Source organism: Enhydra lutris, unplaced genomic scaffold (genome assembly GCF_002288905.1).
Source record: "Enhydra lutris kenyoni isolate GAN:26980312 unplaced genomic scaffold, ASM228890v2 scaffoldscaffold30, whole genome shotgun sequence".
NCBI classification, from domain to species: Eukaryota; Metazoa; Chordata; class Mammalia; order Carnivora; family Mustelidae; genus Enhydra; species Enhydra lutris.
In genome coordinates this window covers 7,853,514-7,873,046 of record NW_019154114.1, presented here as the reverse complement: position 1 = coordinate 7,873,046, position 19,533 = coordinate 7,853,514, and the positions used below count along the sequence as shown (strand labels likewise).

At 48.1% G+C, this 19,533-nt stretch overlaps 1 protein-coding gene across 1 annotated transcript in view; it reads right to left on the bottom strand.

The window, feature by feature from the left end:
* LOC111152924 (zinc finger homeobox 3) overlaps nt 1-19,533 on the bottom strand; it is a 156,034-nt gene that overhangs the window by 133,021 nt on the left and 3,480 nt on the right. The window contains 1 exon segment of the mRNA XM_022511667.1: nt 14,991-15,487. Within this exon segment, the coding sequence (XP_022367375.1) occupies nt 14,991-15,487 (497 nt within the window).

Here is a 19,533-nt window from a genome sequence, read left to right as displayed (position 1 = left end):
CATAGCTGATTTTCTTTGAAGAGGTATAGTAACCACAAGAGAGTGAGAGGAAACACTAGTTCCTAAAATCAGGTTAGTAATATGGCCTCAGGTTTGATGGGGAGAAAAGAATCTGCCCTTGTCCAGCTTGCCCATCTCTGTAAGTGCTCTCTTTTCAAATCTTGCCCAAAGTCCAGCAGCCCTCTCTTTGAGGTCGTCTCCTCTGATCTAACCAAGTGGAAGCGATTTCTCCCTCCCCGAACCTCCCTGCAGGCAGGGAGAACTCGTGTCCACGTTTGACTCTTCTTACTGAACTCCAGCTCCCCTTTGTACCTGACATGGCACTATTTTCCAAATCGTGGTTTGCGAGCCATCGCCGCAATGGTTTTCAACCCAGGGCTACACAGGAGAAGCCCGCAGAGCACAAAATCAGAACCTCCGTGGGCTGAGTCATGCCAGGCCTGCCCATCTGTTTTTTTAAAACTAGCTGGGCTGAGTGCCACTGCCTGGGTGGGTCTTCAAACCCATGCAGGGGGTAGAATCAGGACTTGGGTAAAACAACAGGAAAGAACAGTAAATAGCAATATGAGGTCCATGTTTAAAGGATAAAATTGAATTACAAAACTTTTATTTCAGTGATATACACAAAATCTCTCTCTCTTATGTATGAGCTGAGTTACCGAAGTAAAATGTGTCTCTTTTTGAATCACAGTCAACCCAATGGACACAGTTTAGGACCACAGCCCTGAAGAAGCTGGAACACAGTTCTGCTCAGAGAAGGTGCTCAAAGCTGTGTGGTGTGAACATGGGAGCAGAGGACAGAAGCCAACTGGGGGCCTCTCTTACTGGGAATGTATTCTGCCACCAGGCTCATGGATCTCTTGGGGACAATCAGATCCAGGACTAATTAGCATCATTTGGACATGGATATTTGCCCAGGGAGAGCGGGAGTCAACAGAGCAGGGGAGATTCTGAAGAAGAGCAGGCTCTTCAGGGCTGGACCTGATCTTCATATTTCTATGTTTAAGATTCCATCCTTGCGTACTAAATCTTCAGCTGACACTTAGTCTATCTAACATCGTTAAGACACGGGGAAGGACACAAAGGTGGATGAAAATCAACAGATCCTGCTATTGAGGGTCTTATAACGGAGTGGAGGAGGAAGACTACTAAAAAATTGGACCACAATATGAAGTAAAAGGGACAAAGCACCATTAATTTTTCTACCGTGACATCAATCTCTAGGACCCCTGAGTAGAAAGAGTTGTGATATGGATTGGCAGAATTCTGGAATACCGGGCCAAATCCAGCAGCACGTGGGAATTTTTGCAATACTTGAATACAGGCTGCACAAGGGGACCAGAACCCGTTTCTCAGTGGGTCAGTACGGAGGTAGAGCTCTGCACAAAGCTGACAGCAAGTGACTTGCCTATGAACAGCTTTGCAATGCCCTCGGTTTACTCCAACACATGCTTCTGGACTCTCAACTGCAGGCGCCAAGCTGCTCACACAAGGCTGCTATACTGCCTTCTGGGGTCAGGGAGAAACCACAGGCACGTTCTGCTAGTACTTCCGTCACTCCAATAAATGCTTCCTAGGCTGGTGACCGATACTCTTCTAAAAACCAAGGGTAAAGCCATGAAGATGACAACCAGTCGTTGATCTTTTGGGAGACAAATACATGAACAAGCAAGAAAAATGGGTAATAACTGCCTATACAAACAAGTAAACTTGGGTAAAGTGAAGAGATGGTAACTTGAGAGCAGGCAGTCAGGAAAACCCTCTCAGAGGACCACACATTTAAATGAGAGCTGAATGCCAAAGTCAGAAGAGCACATTCTGGGCAGTGGAGCCACAGATGCAAAGGCCCCGTGGCACACTGAATGGAGAGAAAGGAAGCCAGTGTGGCTGAAGTGTAGTGGGCAAAGGGAAGGATGTTCCAAGATGAAGTTGGAATGGAGCAGGGATCAGAGAGGAGTTTCTAAGCCAGAGTCATGAGTCTGGCTTTTATTTTATGTGGGATGGAGAGCCACTGCTGGGTCAATGCAGGGGACTGCTCTGATCTGATTTTCCTCTTCATAAAATTGCCGTATACAGTGGGTTCCAAGGGGCAAAAGCAGGAGCGGGGGGGAAGAACTGACACTGTGAGTGGCAATGGGGTGGGTGGTAAAAACACAGAAGGTAGAGCCAATAGGACTTACTGATGGTTGGGCTGGAGGGAGTGAAAGGAAAGGGGGCCCACACACCAGGACTAGCTTACTGGTTTGAGCTAATGGTAGACTGGCAGTGGCCCTCAGCAAAATGTGGGAGCCTAAAGGAGAAAGGTTATTTGGGGGTTATAGTCATCAAGCCCTGTCTCTAGGCCATGCTGAGTTTGAGGAGTTGATGCTCAGATACTCAGATGGAAACATCCTACAGGGAAGGAAATAAAGAGAGAACTCAGGGCTCACAGTGCACACTCACGTGCCACCAGAAGGTAAAGCTGTAAGGGCGCTGGAGTAAGTAAGACACTAGGGAAGAGCTACACACAGAAAAAAGGAGGGCACCTAGGCCAAGCCCTGGAAGCCAAGTATTTACCATTAGTGACAGAAGAGAAGCCAAGATCGGGACCACGGGGAAGGCAAAGACAAACCACCGGCTTGGCATCACAGAAGGCATAGGGGGAAGGGAAAGGGTGACAGGGCTGCTGAAAAGTCACATGGGGATCAAACATGGCCATCGGGTTTGGCCACATGGGAGCCATTGGTGACGTGTCATGGCAGTGGTGAAATAGGTCACTTCCAGATCCAGGGACTGGGAGGGGACACTATGAGTTCACTCACAGGATGGGCATGCCACAGCACAAGGGGTTGCTGGCACCAGGACGTAGTCAGCGTGGCCCTGGGCGGACACCACCACCCCCACTAGGAACCAGTCAGCTTCTGCTGGCACAGGCTGCTGGCCGGAGCCCCATGGCCACCAGTGACACCCCCGAGCCTCTCCGAAGCCACCTGCATTCTGTCATCCTGTCTGTTCCATGCCTAACGCTGAAGGGGGCGGGAATGAAGACACCGCCTCCCTCCTGCTTCCTGACACCCCTCCTTCACCTCCAAGAACCCTCTTTGTGTCCCGCATAGGCGCTGTATGATTTGCCAACGAAATCACGGGTGCTCTGTACTATTTAACCATCTGACAGCGACAGGGTTCCTTTCAAATACTCCTTGGCTATTCTCACTGCAAACAAACCTGCTTTCAGGAAAGACAATGAGGTGAAGGGAAAGAAATCCGTCCCCTCTCCCGGTGTCTGCTTGTCTTGCCTCGTGCTGCCTTCCTGAGAGATACCCGCGATGGCAGAGGCAGCTCCTGTGTTGTGGAGCCTTACAGACTATTGGGGAAACAAACTAACACATGATCAAACTAACACACAGATCAACTCGGTGCCAAATGGCATGACTTGCACTCAGGGCAGAGATACCATCTGTGGCTGGAGGAGCAGGAGAGAGCTTTCTGGAAAAGCAGGGCCATGTCACTAGAACACAAAGGTAGGGCAGGAAAGATACTCATCCTTAAAAGTCCAAGTCCGATTTAAAAAAAAAAAAAGACATTTTGCAACAGGCCCAAAGCCCAGGTCAGCCATGTGGAATGTGTGCACCCACATTCTAAAGAAAGGAGCACTTGCAATGACATCTGTTGGATTAATTAGCTGTGTAATTAGTCACCCCTCGGTGGAGTTGGGCTTTGTCGCTGCTGAGACGTCTTCAGGTAAAATTTTGTTCCAAAGGCCACACTTCAAGAGGAATAAAGAAGAGGCCAGGCAAAGAAGACAAGCACACAACTGTGTTTGTGGAAGGCACTGAGAAGGCAGAAGGAGCATCAAGGGGACTTTTGGGGGCCCTCTGGGAGCTACAACGCCAGAGAGGGATAAGTCTGAACTCTGGATAAACTCCAAGCACCAAAGGCTCAGACGTGCACATTAGGGTAGAGAGATCGTGGAGATGAAGGGAGCGGCATGTGGATATGACGCAGGACACATTAGTGGACAAAGTACAGATTTCTTGTCCCCAGAGAAGCCATGAGACCTTGCTATCCTGGCAGCTGTGGCCATCACTGATGGGAACCAGTCTGGGCAAAAATAATTACAATGGTGAGACCCTAATCTGAGAACCAGAAAGCCAACAAACACGGAGGCAGATGCCTCCCGCCACCGGGCTCCCCACAGCACTTCCTCAACCACAGCTGGCCGCAGTCACACTTGCTGACTAACGTCTAGGGCGCCAAGGAAATGGCAGTCCCAGGACCCACGCCTCTTGGCTTGGCTGACTGGAAGAGCCTCAGAAAGTTCCCCCAGCTTCTTTAATCTTTAAGCATTTTCAAAAATAAGAGACGTGGTAGGAGAAGGCAATACAGAAAAATGAAGGCCCAGCAGAGACGGGAAGATGATGCTGAAAACCACCTTGGTGAGGGGGACACCGGAGCAGAAGGGGAACCTCTGGGGGTGGTCCTGTCTCCCCTCACAAGTACACACAAAGTACCCTAAATGCAGGAAAAGCACATGCCACTGCTCAGAGAACCTTCCTGGCCCGTGGTAGTCGCTGGTTCATTGAGAGCCTGGGGCGTGAAGCATTGAGCTCACAGGAGTCCTAGTTTAAATCAGCAATATGAGTTCTAAGACTAGACAGGGTCATCCTACTAGGGCAGTGTCAGCCATAGATGAAATCAGAGCCCTTCCTAGATCTTCAGGAGCCCAGACATTTTGTCTGCAGGACCCCTGCTGTGCCACGCCCTCCCTCCCACGGCCCTTGCAAGGGCCACAGGGAACCAAGGAACCAACACAAAACCCCAACATTATCGTTCCCACTGTCCCAAAGTCCCCAAAGATGCATGTACGTAAGAGCCAGGAACGAGCTGGGTGACCTTTACGTGTGTGCACCAACACCACTCAGTCAATGACCAGCCTGGTGATTCTGGCGCTCCCCTGACAGGAACAGGCCACAGAATTCTGTGAGAAAAGCCGTGAGGCCATTCTGGGTTCTGTCTTCCTCGGTTGTCAAAGCAGCACAGGTATCACCAGGCTGTGGTGGGTTGTGTCATCTGTCCTGCTTTGGGGGGTTGAAGAAGACAGAAAGGAATAAGAATGTATCAGGAAAACATTCCGGCCCCACACAGACTGGACTTGTCTGCCCCAAGTTTCCAGAAGAATAATTTTCTCCTAGTTCAGAACTATGCATGGTCTCTGCTCACATCCCTCTGGCTTAGCCCAACGACAAAATGCAGACTGAGAAGCCAGAGCAACATGAATGGCTCACTGAAATGAGGAGGGACCATGGCAGTCGCCACCACAGAGCGCAGACACTGGCACAAGACACGCTCCAGGCACACGCCACTCACAAAGAGCTCCCCACACAAAACAGGTTTTTCAGGGGGAAAACAACGTGTTAAAGATTCATTAGCCTGAGTCCACACAAAATCCTCTCCAGAGCTCAGCACGAAATTGGCACTCAACAAATGTTGTTGACCCAGAGGGAGAATTTCTCTTCCCGTTCATCTGTGTCCCAGAGACCGTCCGCACAGGGGAATGCTGGAGTCTGACCCAGCAAGAGGAAAGCCAGTGAACACGACAGACAGGTACGGGGACACCCACCATCAGAGAACTACCGGGGCCTGTGCCCAGTCTTTGGCCTCGTTCCAAGGGACAAGGAAACGAGGACAGCCTGCTACAATATGTCGGCTCAGATGTGGTTACAAAGGCCCAACGATCCTCAAGAAGGAGCTTGTCACCAGAGAGCAAGACTCAACAGGCACAGCAAGTGGAGGAGAAATTCTTTCCGCAAGCCCGATGCACAGGCCGTCCCGGGCCGACGAGAGGACGGTTACAACTGTTGACCTAAGAGACCAGAAATGCTTTGGAGGCCCTCGTTCTGGGTCTGAGAACCTGCCCTGCTAATTAACAGGTTACAAACCAAACACTCTCTGTAGATAAACATTTCTAACCTTCTAACTAGTTTGCCTTTTAGAGGATGAGGACGTGGACCCTAGAGAAAGTTCCCTGATTATTCTTGATGATTAATCCCAGTTCAAATCTACTCTCGGCAATTCCTATTAGCATCCTATATATGATAAGCACTCGGGGTCTTCTGTGTACAACAGCCAGGGCTCAAGCACTGGGAATTTCTCTTACGTACATGTAAATAACAGGTGCACACAGAGGCCAGAAGGGCCTGAGCGTGAGCAGGGAGAGCTGAATCATTTGGCACAGTGGCGGGGGGATTTGACGGGGCACCGTCTCGCTGCGTGACATGAAAGCACTTCAGGACAAGGAAATAATGAAAACATTGTTGAAAAGCAAATTTTAACAAATAGCTCTGAAGAAAATTTCAGATTTCGTTATAGGAAAAGCACGTTATTTAATGCAGAAAATGTGAAAATCTAATATGACAGTTTTCTATAAATAACAAAAATTGGAAATCATCATTAGGGGCCTTTGTAATTTTCCTCTTTTGTTGAGAATCACTGGGGAAAAAAGAAAAAAGGAAATTTACCAACAAGGAAGCCGCTTATCTCTCTTTAAGCTCCTGTCGAGCCTGTTGGCAGGCGCTATGAAAGAGTTTCTTCACCCTCCAGAGGAAGGGTCGCCAGATAAAACACAGGATGCCCAGGTAACATGTGAATTTCACTAAGTACATGAAATGACAGCGTATGGGATACGCTTATCGCTAAGACATTATTTGTTGTTTGCAATTCACATGTAACTAGGTAGTCCGCATTTTTCTTTGCTGAATTTGGGGACTCTGCCTGGAGGTTTCCGCTGTGGTGGGTTCAGTTCTCCTCGGGGTCACCACCCTTAAGTCCCTCCCTAGTTTCAATAACCTCTAACATTTCTGTGAGCAATAGATTTTCTGTCCAACATTTTTACCTTTCACCCTATAGGCTGATTACTTTTTTTTTTTTTTTGAACAAGTGCAGGAAACCTAATTTTATTAAATATTAAAGTAAAAAAATGACTCACTGCTAAGTGTTCGTGGTAACAGCCTTGCCCACCCCACACTTAAAGGGCATTTGTAGTTTCAAGTTATGTCCAAAACAGAATTAAGACTATGGTTGAGTGCTTAATTGTTCCTTTACCATTTCCCTTTCAAAACAAACAAACAAACAAAACCCCAGAGACACCTGTTGGGAGTAAATGGATTCAAATTTGCCCTTTTGGTCCAGGTCCTCAGCAAGTTAGGACTGGAAATTGGGTTTGCATCTTTGTCCCATTCCATGGTGCTGCTTTTCTGCTAGACTAGGCTTACCTAGAACGATGGAAACACATGGAATTATCCTGGAATGTGGAGGCCATGGAATACTCGCAGAAAATTCCCCTCAGGGCTACAGAGCACCCCTAGGGCAGCAGATGGCATTCCTACAAAGCATTGCCCAAGTGTGACTTTTTCCTCTACATGGCTGGAGGGAACCGACAGATATTTTCCTCTCAAGGAAGACTAGGGCTTTCGGCTTAAGGACTGGGAGGGTGGAGGCTTTCAAGTATTTTGACAATGTGGTAGTTATGAGATTATCTGAAGGGAGACCTCCATGCTCCTCTGCCTGAATCAGGAGCTCAGCACACCTCTGGAATCCAAAAGGAGACTTATCACCAGTAGCTGAAAACAGTTTATACTGGAACTATGTGGTCGGAGTCAGGCTGTCTCCTTGTTATCTGAATACGAACTTCAGAAAAGAGATCTTCAGTTTCAGTATTTGTTCTCTCTCACTCACTCTCTCTCTCTCTCTCTCTATGATACTTGGTGAGCGCAGTTTCCGTGAAGGAACAATAAGCAACTCAGCCCCTCTCCCAAACCCTGGTCGCTCCTGGAGAGTCCTTGGTTCTAGTGAATTTGATAAAGGTAATTAACCCAAGAAATTTCACCCTGGGGAAGAAGCTGGAGAGAAACAAGGAAAGGTCAGAGGACGAAATTTCATCCACAGGACTTCACATATCTTGAAAAGAGAACTGTCTCTGTCTGTTCCCCCTTCTCCTTCCACAGCACTTTGGACAAACAATACTCTGTAAATATGTTCAGACTGATCTAAATCGGCTCTGTAAGACTTAGAAGGGAACGATAAATACGGCTTTTTACATCAGCTAGGAAAGGATGGTTATTTAAGGAATTGTTGGACAATCAACCATCCACTTTGAAAGAAAATACAGTCTAAATCACACAATACAGAAAAAGAGTCATTACAGTGCACCATACACAGAATAGATTCCTCAGGGATTAAAGACTGAAGTGGAGGGAGAACGTATGGAAGAAAATATCGGTCAAGTTAGTGCAACCTGCATGGATTTGAACCCTCATTCCAACAGCCCTCACTAGCTTTGACTTGTCACCTCTCTCTGCCTTGGTTTCCCCACTTGGAAACAGGCTCATCGACAGTCGATGAATCGATCAGTATATGTAAAGCTTGTGTGACAGGACCTGGGTCGTAATGAATGTTCTAGGGGGGGCTGTTCTTTTCTATAATTTCCTAAGACTGCCAAGGGAGAGCCTCCTTGGGAAAAGAGAAAAGCTACAAACAGAGAGAAAAGGATGCACAGATCGGACATCATACAAACGAAAGTTTTTGATATGTTAAAATGCCTCATAAACCAAGGCAAAGATGAACAAAGGACCAGGAGAAACTACGGCAATGTCCACGGCACAGCACAGCGGACTGTTAGCCCCATATGCCAGGAGCTCTTGCTGATCAACCAGAAAAAAAAAACCCAGAAAAACAAAGGGCAAAGGCTACGAACAGGAAGACTGCCACAGAACTGCAAACAGCCAACAAACCCGGGAAAGAGTGTTCACCCTATGTAAGAATTAAGGAGATCCACGTTTTAGCCATTTTGCCAACCTGAGGAAAGCAGAAAAGGAACAGTATGCTGGTCACTGCGTGAGGCTTCGAGCATCACCCAACAGGGAGGGGAAAAAAATGTTCACCTTCTTTCGGAAGAGGCAGTAAAAAATACCTGCTGGCATTACATCCCGGGATCCAGCGACCTCACTTCTTGGGACAGCATAGGTCTAGACAGATGTATGCACACAACTGTTCCCTACCTCACTGTCTACAGCATCAGAACACGGCGGATAACCTCCCTGTACATCTGTGAGACTGTTAGTCTTTTATTGTTTCTCTTCTTTTTTGTACAACATCGACTCTGTACTGAATATTTCCAAAATGTTGGGGTTTTTTCTCTTTTTTTTAATGATTCCTAAACTGTAGAGATCTGATGATTTCTGGGAAACCTGTAGCAAAGGAACTGAAGGGTATCATGCTGGTAAGCCTTCATGCCAGCCTATGCATGGAATACTATGTAGCCTTAAAAAAAGAGGGAACTAAGAAAAAAAAAAAAAGGAGGGAACTAGGGGCGTCTGGATGGCTCAGTGGGTTAAAGCCTCTGCCTTCAGCTCAGGTCATGGTCTCGGGGTCCTGGGATTGAGCCCCGCATCGGTCTCTCTGCTCAGCGGGGAGCCTGCTTCCCCCTCTCTCTCTGCCTGCCTTTCTGCCTACTTGTGATCTGTCAAATAAATAAAATCTTAAAAAAAAAAAAAAAAGAGGGAACTAGATCTCTATGTACTGACCTGAAATGATTTTCAGGATCAAAAGTCACATGAAAAAAAAAGCTGAGAGCACAACCTGTGTCTATAAAGGTTTTTTAATGGAATAGTATGTATGTGTATGCATTTCTACCAGTGTAAGCATAGGAAAAAAGCTTAAAAGGATATAATCTAAACCTACCAGCTAACTGGTGGTCAGAAATACCACCAGAGCCAACTCAGGCTCTCCAGGAATGACCACAGGGCCCGTGTGCAGTCTCCCAGCCCTGCTCCAGGAGACCCACATCTATGAGCCCAGGAATCAAGGGAGGGGCATGAACTTCAGACGCCGAGCTGCTCTTAGAGACGGAGGGCATGGAGAATAACTGGGCTAAAATTTACCAGAACATCTGGCTTTTCACACCTTCTAAATCAACCATGAAAACAGTCCCCTCCTTTCATTTTTGAATGAAGGCACCAAGGTATGGGAAGAAGAAGGCAAAAATATAAACTTTAAAAAAAAAAAAAAGTTAACCTAATGAGAAAACAAGGTTTTAGGAAACTGATTCCAGAATGACAATGTAAACCAGATGATACTTGCACTGGTGCCTTAAACATGTCACAGCACCAGGGAGGAGAGGATGGGGATGGAGGCAAGGGTCACCAGCAGATTTATGCTTTCTGCTTGCCAAACAAGATAAAGGCTCCCAGGCACCACCTGTAGGCATGGAACATGCAGCTGTCTTCCTAAGCCAGCCCACCCCCAAGTGTAACCATAAAGGAGAGCGCAGAATGCAGACTGTCAATGAAATCTTTGTCAGATTTGTTCTCTGTCTTCTGATCGGCCCTGCTGGGAGAGACCCCCAATGAGTTCATGAGTCAGGGAAATAACGGAGAAGATGGGATCTCAAGTCATGCTGAGTCTGATGGAGGGTTTCCTACTACCTCTCACTTTGCAGAATCCCAGTAGGGTGGAAAGTGTTCAAGTCCACTATGTGGAGAGGGTGGGTGTGTGTTTTGAGCCAAGTGGTGCCATGGTCTACCTCCTACCTTACACCAAGCAGAGCTGCTGCCTCACACTCTGGTGGCTGGCCCAAGGCAGCTCACGCAGGGCCCAGACACAACTCCATGGGAGATGACCCCCTTTGTGTATAATTTAAGATAACTAGGAAACCTTCAGGCTTGGCCTGATCATGGGGAATGACCTCCTTTGTATATAATTTAACATGAATATGAAAGCTTCAGTATCGGCCCAATCAAAGGCATCTCAGTTGGGAACTTTTTGAGTAACAGATTCTGGTGGGGTCTTTATTAAATTTCCAGTCCAATGACTCTCAGGTGAAGAAAAATATCAAAGGGAAAACCAGATTCTAACAGTTGGCAGGTGTGCACTGATCTCCAACTGTCCCTTCTGTACTCTTTCCCCAAGCAAAAGACACTACGAATTTCAGAGTTCACCATGGACACCACATAGCGGGGAAGTCAAGAGAGACAGACACCTAAGGGCCCAGGCTAGCTCTCAATCCACACACCAGGGACTCAGGACCTGCAGGAGAATGGAGAAGAACACAGGGCAGGCATCTGTCAGGACCTGTTGCTCCCCTGCTGGAGGTAAGCAAGTGCACCTCACGTCTCTATGGCTGGAGGGAGAGGGAGAGTAGGCAGGTCCTCCAAGAGAGGAGAGATCCATTTACATGGGGAAGGAGAGAGGTATGGAATTCACATTCTGGACCTCAAGCCCCAAGGGGAGAGAGGTACCTTTCTCTCCCACAACATGCTTCCATTCTGACCCAGAAGGATCACTGCAGACAGAAACCAAGAACCCAGCCTCTAAGCTGGACTGGGGCTGCTGGCCTTCCCACAGGACCGATCAGTCACAGTGCCCAACAGCGGCGGGTATGAGGATAGGGGCAGAGGACCACTAAGAGCTGGACCAGAGCCCACCACTCTTGAAGTCACACAAATAAACCACTTAAGGAATTCGATCATGAATGTTTCACAGAGCAACCTGGAAGCCCGGATAAAAGTAAACAGCTTCCATCTGATGCCTGGGGCTCTCCAGCCCACCCTATACACACACACACACACACACACACACACACACACACACACACACACACACACTCCCCTCCACTTCCAGGAAACAGGCAGGAAGAATTCGCTGAAGGAGAATCTTGATTGAAAAACTGCTCTCACACAATCAAAACTTGACAATTCCATGCAAGGGAGAGAATATCACCAGCGTTCTTTGTTTCTATTCTCTGGGGAGGTGGGATGGGGGTAGTGGATTAACAAAACCCTTTCTCAGTCCGGATTAGAAATTAGCTCGTGCTTTCAGACAGCTCAGTCTTAATACAGCAACGTCTGTCCCAGCATTTATGACACCAAGAGAAGGGACTCTGGACTGGTGAGGTCAAATGTCACACCAGAGAGCTACGCCTCTGCTTGCATCTCCTGAGACGGCTGTTCTGTCTCCTCCAGCATGAAAAAGGAAGAGGAGGGAATAAAGACCTCAGTTGAAAGCGAGGGTTGGGAGACCCATTAGGAAGTCCCCTCCATCATGGATCCTGGAGCAGGTGCAGCAGAAAGCAAATTTGGAAGTTTCCCTGACCAATAATGAATACTTTGCCAAGGAACCAGGATAGGGCAGGGTGGGGACCAGGATGGGTTTGTGGGGGTGGGCAGTGAGGACGGGACTTGGGGAAGGGGTGAGTAAGGAGGGCTGTGTGTGGGAAGCCTGGTGCCCTCCCCAGGTCAGCAGCATCTGGAGTGGTTTCTCTAGCAGACAGTAAAGAACTCGATTACATCCAGTTAACTGTGCTCTAAACTGATTATGCATGTGCTGGGCTAATGGATTACATTAGCAAGAGGAAAAATAACATGCAATCAATCTCCATTTACTACAGGCCACACCAGGGCCTAGAGAAAAACTGACTCAACCACCTCCAGTCCCCACCCCAAATCTACAGACTCATGACACCCTAGGACAGGGAGCCCCCTCAGTGGCAGGAGAAGTCTGTCTTAGTCACACTGCTGGACCGGAAGGCTTGGCATGCGCACTGGAAGAAACCCATCTCTGTGTCATTCAGGAGTGGCTGAGAGCTCCCTGCCCCCACAGCAGAGCCACAGCAAGCCAAGGGACATTCATTACCCAAGGACTAATGAGACCAGACTAATGACCCACGGCTCCTGACACAGGGAATTCTGTTCTGAATGTGGGCAGGGGCTGTGTTCACCCCTGGGGTTGTGCCAGCCAAGTGCACATTTTGGGGACTTCTCCTTCGGGCGCTGGTTCCCAAGTTCTATCCTGCACCCCAATATCGACGGCCCCCCCACCATCACTGCCTTTTTTAAGTCGGAGTTTTCTCCATCTTTTGAATTAAAGAGAGAGAGAGAGAGAGAGAGAAATAAGGCCAGGGAGGAAAAGTGTCCATAGTTCAGCAAAAGCCAGATGGAAACTCCCGTCTCCTCCCTGACATCCACCCTGGAAACTGCCTCAACCTGACTCGCTAGGTGTGACCAGTGAAGGTGGTTTGGGGACCTGCGATCATTTCAGGGAATCCTCTAGGTTCCAGGCCCTTCAGAAGCAAAGCCAAGGGTGTGGTATACTCTCACTGGAGGGTGTAGCGTGGAGAGCGAAATAATCACCATGCACATTTTATCATCCAAAGGGCGTTTTATCCCCCCCTCAGATGGAAGAGGCTGGCTTCTTGCCACTTCTAAACAACCCTCATCAAAGTTGCATATAATCTTCCGTGGCCATGCACAGTACTTTGAACTAATCTTGTTCAGTCAGGTCCTTTGAAAAGTTTCTTTCTATAGGTTTTCCGTCAGGTTTTCTGACCACATCAGCACCACCACCCCTTATGGCTGCCTGAGACCTCTAACTTAAACTGACCCCAAAGAGCCTTTTCTTTCAATGGTGGTCTAAAACTAAACCATCCAGTGAGGTTCCTGCTCACTTAGAATAAGGGGGCTGGCTGCTTGGTGTTCAGACCTTCCCCACTGCACCATGCCAGCCCATCCATGCTGGGGTCGGCAGTCAATTCCAGAACCTTCTAGTCCCACCACCTCATTTCTGTCTTCTCCTCCTTCCCCTAAAGTGGCTTCTTATCCACACTACACAGGCTCCTGCCAAGCTGAAGACGAGCAATTATAAAATGAATCACAGTTACAGATCTCAGCAGAGACTGACACAGGGAAAGGACCAGAAGCCTTACTTGGAGTCTCCCTTTAAAATCACCTGGGGTAGTGAGGGGATTAAACTCCCTCGGGGTCAACAGAAAGGCTCCCTCACCCAAAGACGCCCAAAGACAAGAGAGAACGGGTGTGAAAGCCAAGGGGGGGGTGGTGGGGGGAGAGGCTGATGATAAAAGGGAGAAAATGCAAAGAGAAGAGGGTGTGGAAGGCATGTGGGAGGAGGCTGGGCAGATTTATGGCGATTTGTACCTGATTGTTCATACTAAAGCCATTATGGGATGATTAGAGAAAAAGGTGAGGCTTTAAGTCCAGTGAAAATCAATAGAAACGTCTGGAGCAATTCTGCCTAGCAAGTGAAAGGACTATTTACAGTATTGTGAGCACCTTCTCCTCACCGTTAAGGTCTATGGACTGAGAGAGAGACTGGAGGGGGTGGGGAGGGGCAGGGAGGGCCAGGGAGGAAGGAAGGAAGAGAAGACAGAGGGAGAGGAGGAGGAGGATGGGAGAAGCCCAGGGGAAGAGAGGGGAAATGTAAATACGAGGAAGAGAAAGGGGGCACGGGATAAGGAAGCAAAGGGAGAAAGAACAAAGGAGCCCCCCCTTCATGGACCCTAAAATTTCCCCATAGCATGTGCCACCTTGTGGTCAACTATGTAAGTTATTCGTTGTGTTTATCACCCATCTCCCTGCAAGAGAATGGAAGCACTATGAGGGCAGGGACTTTTTTTTTTTTTTTTCGTCTATTTTGTACATGGAGGGAGGCGTGTGTCCAGAACAGGACCTGGTATACAGTCGGTGCTCAATATCTATCTGTGAATGAATGAACAAATCAAGGAATCCATGAACAAATGAACTATGTACTCCAGGGGTCTCCAGGAGAGAAGAGATCAAAGGGGGAGAAGGGTGGGACGAGACGGAGAAGGAGAGAGTGAAGAGTGCAGGGGAATGGAGCAACACAGGAACACAAAGGTATGTAAAAGCCGTAACAAACAACTATAAGGGAGAAAAGGCCAGTTGTCCAGAGTCGAGAGTAAGTATCGGGCTGCTGTCCATAAAGCCTGCCCTCTAAAATGGGGCAGCCTCAAAGAGAACCTTTGGTTACCAGAAGCCACCAGCATGCAGCAGCTTCACGAGGAAGCAGATGCCAACACCCCCTCCAACACCAACTGGTTACCGACCCCATTGTGACACAGACTGTCACCAGTCCGCAGCCATCCCCAGGCCCCAACCCCCAGTGATCCCATGCATGCCTTCCAGAAGGAGTCCGGGTCCTACCTTATACAGCTTCAGGCTGGCCTCGTGCCTGGAGTTGACCGTGTGCAGCCGCAGCTTCTCCAAGCTGTTGGTGTAGTAGTCACACGCGTTGCACTTGAGGTGGACGGGGTTGCCAATGGCCACGCACTTGAGCCGCCACTCGTTGGCTTTGCCGCCCTCTTTGATGTGGGCCACCAGTTGGTACTTCTGCACGTGCTTGTCCGTCTTGCAGTGCAGCTGGAAGTTGGCCTTGAGCTGGGTGTTGTAGCGGCAGAGCTTGCACTGGTACGAGTCCCCCATCACGGCCTTCCACTCATCCTCCGGGAGGCTGCGCTCCACGTTCATGTGCAGCCCCAGCATGTCCAGGTTATCCGTGGTGAACTTGTTGCAGACGGCACATTGGAAGAGCTTCAGTGACGGGTCGTTGGTCTGGATGAAGCTCTCGCCCAGGTTCATCAGCTCCTCGGACACCAGCTGCCCACCCCCGAGGCGCATGTCTAGGGGGATCTCACCGCCCACTGCAGAGAAGGAGAGGGGAGAGCATCAGAGGCCAGTTTCGCATCTACGGCCCCAGTGGAGGCACCCCCAGACTCCTCCACCCTCAACCCAGGGTGGCGGAGAAAAAAAAAAAAGCACATTGAAAGTGTTGCAAGGCACTATTAACTGGGAATGCCCACCCCCTCAAAAAATCAACTTTATCTGTTTGGATCTTTCCCACGGACGTTCTGAAATTTGCAGAAGGCTTTATTTTTATTTTATTTTATTTTTTGCTTTTGGGAAAGAAGATCTAGAACCATAACATCTTGAATATTTCGATTCAGTTCTTTATGTAGATCTAAGAAAAGATAGGAATAAACATCATTCGCTGGACATAACAGAATCTGAAACTCCAGACCCTTAAAAGCTGGAAGTTAGTTACAGCTGCATTCTAAGATACGCAGCCTTCGTGGTAAATCAGAACTGGGCCCAGAATTTATCTACAGCAGCATGGCCCCAACAGAACTTCCTGCACTGTCCGACGGGCTAGTCACCAGCCACGGCTAAGCTGCAACCAAGGAACTGAATTTTTAGTTTTCTTTTGAATTCATTTAAGTTTAGATCGCCACATGTGGCTGGTGGCTACTGCAGCGGTGGGTGCAGCTCTCCATCTGAGATTTGGGCAACGGTCTCCCTAATTCCTCAGCACACCCCACAGGTCAATATTCTGCCTGCCTGTCAGTGGTGCTAGCTCCTCCCACGTGTCCCCAAGAATACAGTCACTCCCCTTTTCTGAGCCCCCACCACTAAGCATGAAATGTAGGTGTGCTACAGGACACATCACATTCTCCATTTTCATCAGCCACACGCAGAGGCCTGTGTCCCCATCCCTCTGTAGGGCAGAGGTCCAGACTTCTCACTGAACCTCTAGAGAGTGCCCAGCCCCCCACACAGATGTTGTGCAGGACAAGTTTAAAAGGGAACCAAAATGTTACAGGTTCAGGAAGTGGATCAAGATGGGTAATGGCACACAAAGGTCAGCTCGCAGTTCCCAAAAAGAGTCTGCTCCTCCCTCTCCACCCCTGTTATTTCTCAGCTCATCACTGCCCTACATAAACCGGGGATGGGCTCTCATTCACTGGGATATTAGAACTGCAAACTCTTATTTCTATCATGAAAAGGGCTTGGAAAGAGCAGTCTTCCCTCCATTCCCGAGCAGCATACAGTCGAGCAGAACACTGAGCACTGGCTTCTGCGATTTACCTCTCCCCCAAACACATGCACATGGGAGCTACCATGTCCTCCCCTGCCCCTCCCCAAATGATACTCAGATCTGACCTTTTACTTATGGCTGGGCTGAGGTTACTTTTTTTTTTTTTTTTTAAATGACTGATTACAATCCAAGTTAGCGGCTAATCAAGTAAAAGATTTCTTTTTTAATGATTTTCTTATTTACGCTACATGAGGCAACTCTAATGAGAAGATCAGTTACAGGTTCTACTGAGCAGTCTGGCTGTGTTTGAAGCCTGTGGACAATGTACCAAGCCACAGAAATCTTTTGCAACGTGCATTCCAGAAGGCTCAAGAAGCTTTTTGCTTGTCTCCTCCCTTGCCATCTCTGCTGGTGAGAGGACATAACTAAGACATTCTTTTTAGGACAAGAAAAAAAAAAAAAAAAAAGAGGAGAAAAAAAGCCTAAAAGCTCCATCCCTTAATGGGGACGAAGGCCAGATAGCATCCATGAAACACAAGCGGCGTTCAGTCAAAGCAGAAACTGCCCAGAGGATAAGACAAGGAGCAAACATATATTTGTTTCTGATGCCAACCACCTGAAGCATCAGATTTTCCCCACTTTTTAAATTTAACCTCAGCACATCAATACTGCTCTAAAGAGAAATTCAGCTGTCACTTGCTGGATGCCTGAGTAAAAATGAGAAATCCTCCAAACGCACAGAGGACGTAAGTCCCTATTCCCATTCCAAGCTCTTGAAATGCAAATCAAAGACAGACACTGAGAAGCAGTGAAATGAAGGCGACAGGCAAGCCAAAACTCCAAAGGAGAACCGTACCTTGGAGGAACAAACCCAAGGCTTAGAATCCTACAAATCTGTAGAACAAGAAGGAACCAGTTCAGCCCCGGCAAGAAGTACAGGAACCTCACCCAGGGCGGAGGAAGTTAGGAAGAGCGCCCCCTGGAAGTGAAAACTCAGCAGGGGTTTTACTCTTGAACGAGGGGGCACCCATGCCTAAGGCTAGAATTTACACTCTGCCACAAGAGTCTGCGTCTGAGAGGCACATGGATTAAAGACAGCTTCTAGACTCAAAGACAGAAGCAGAGGATCTACTAAAATCTCAGCCAGGTGTCCTATAGCCAGTCGGCTCCCTGGGGAAAACGCAGACACCTCGGCAAGCTACCTGATTCTCGGGGCTGGGCTAAACTTTATCATCTAAGGGGATGCCTGGAAGGATCTCTGCAGATGGCCTCCAGCCTAGTATCTTATCTACAAATGGCAGCACACCCTACCAGACCAGACCCAAGGGTGGCGACCCTCTCCTCCCAGCCCTCCAGGAAGAAAGCATCCCCGGAATCAGCATCTGCTTGGTATCACAAAAGAGAAGGTTCTGTCAAAGGAAGGAATAACTTGGTAAGTAAGAGTGGATTTCACAAAAATGTTTCTCCCCCTGCAGAATCCAGGAATACCTAGTAACACCTACAGCCTTCTCACAAATGGCCTTGTGAAGGATCCGAGGGACGTTATGGCCCTCTCATATTTGCATGTGTCGGCCTCGCCGAGGTCATAGCACTTACACCTAAGTCCTTCACACATGCGCTCTCGTACCCACACCCCCACTCAGGCTGCCAGGATAAAGCACTTGTGACTCTCACTCTATCTCAGCAGCTCTTGGGGCCTAAGGCGGGCATAGGAGGTTTCCAGAGACACACCGTGGCTGATAAGCAGTAACCCTGAAAATTCAAAGGCCTATGCTTGGCTGACCTGGAGAAGGTCCTTAGAAGGAAAATCTCTGTTCTCTTTTAAAAAAATAAATGAAGTATGGGTCTGCTATGTACATCCAGAACACAGGGATCCATTCTTCTGTCTCTTTTGCACCTGCCGTATGCCCATAATGCATGGTGCCCCGCGGACTCACAGAGAGCTTGTATAAAAAGCACAGTATTTTTCTACTGCTTCATTCAAGCCTTAGTCAGAATTACTGGTTTTCAAGGTAATTAAAAAGATCTCACTTTGACCCAGTATGAACCCATCCATTTTCTGTGCCTTCATTCCATTTACATCAGATTTGATTTACTCCAAGATCTGCCTCCCCAAGATTTTAAATCTCCAGATGAGAAAACCCCAATTCCCACAGGCTTTAAAAAAAAAAAAAAGTCTTACAGTACGAGGCCATCCCTTGGTGTGTATCCCCTATGGTTCACTCGGGGGACAAATAAGATGATTGATCCCTATGCATCCATTATTAACCAGTTGGTGAAACATTCTTCAAATCGTTTGGTAATAAAGGATCCACAGGTCAATATTCCAAAATAGAAAACAAGATTAAAGTAGCAAGGATCCAAATTTAAGTGCATAGCAAGAAAAACAAATTAAATGCTATGAAATATAACTCATCAGCAGCAATTAGGACTAAAACACCACACAAAGACATGCCAACTGGGATTAACCTAAACCACCAGAATAAAGGTACTTGCTCACACTCTGTTGCGGAGAACAACTTATTCTCATGTCAGGAAGGGACTACTACTTCAGTCAGGCCACCACCACTGGTCCCAGGAGATTAGCAGGGTCGGGGGATGGAGACCAGGCAGTGCCCATCTGAGGCAAAGGTAGGTGGGGGAGGAACGGCCCAACCATCACACTGGTCCTCGTGGAACTGATTCGCACGTTTTCTTGCTACAGAGACTCTCCCCCAAAGGTGCTCATGATCCTTTTCATGGAAAGACTCATGGTTTTTGGCATCCCAATCCTATCCTCTTGACTCCATTCTAGAGCTATGCAGCCAGTTGGTAAGACGGGCTGTCCGGACACAGCCAGCTCACGTTCTCTAACATGGGTTGTTTTTTCACGGT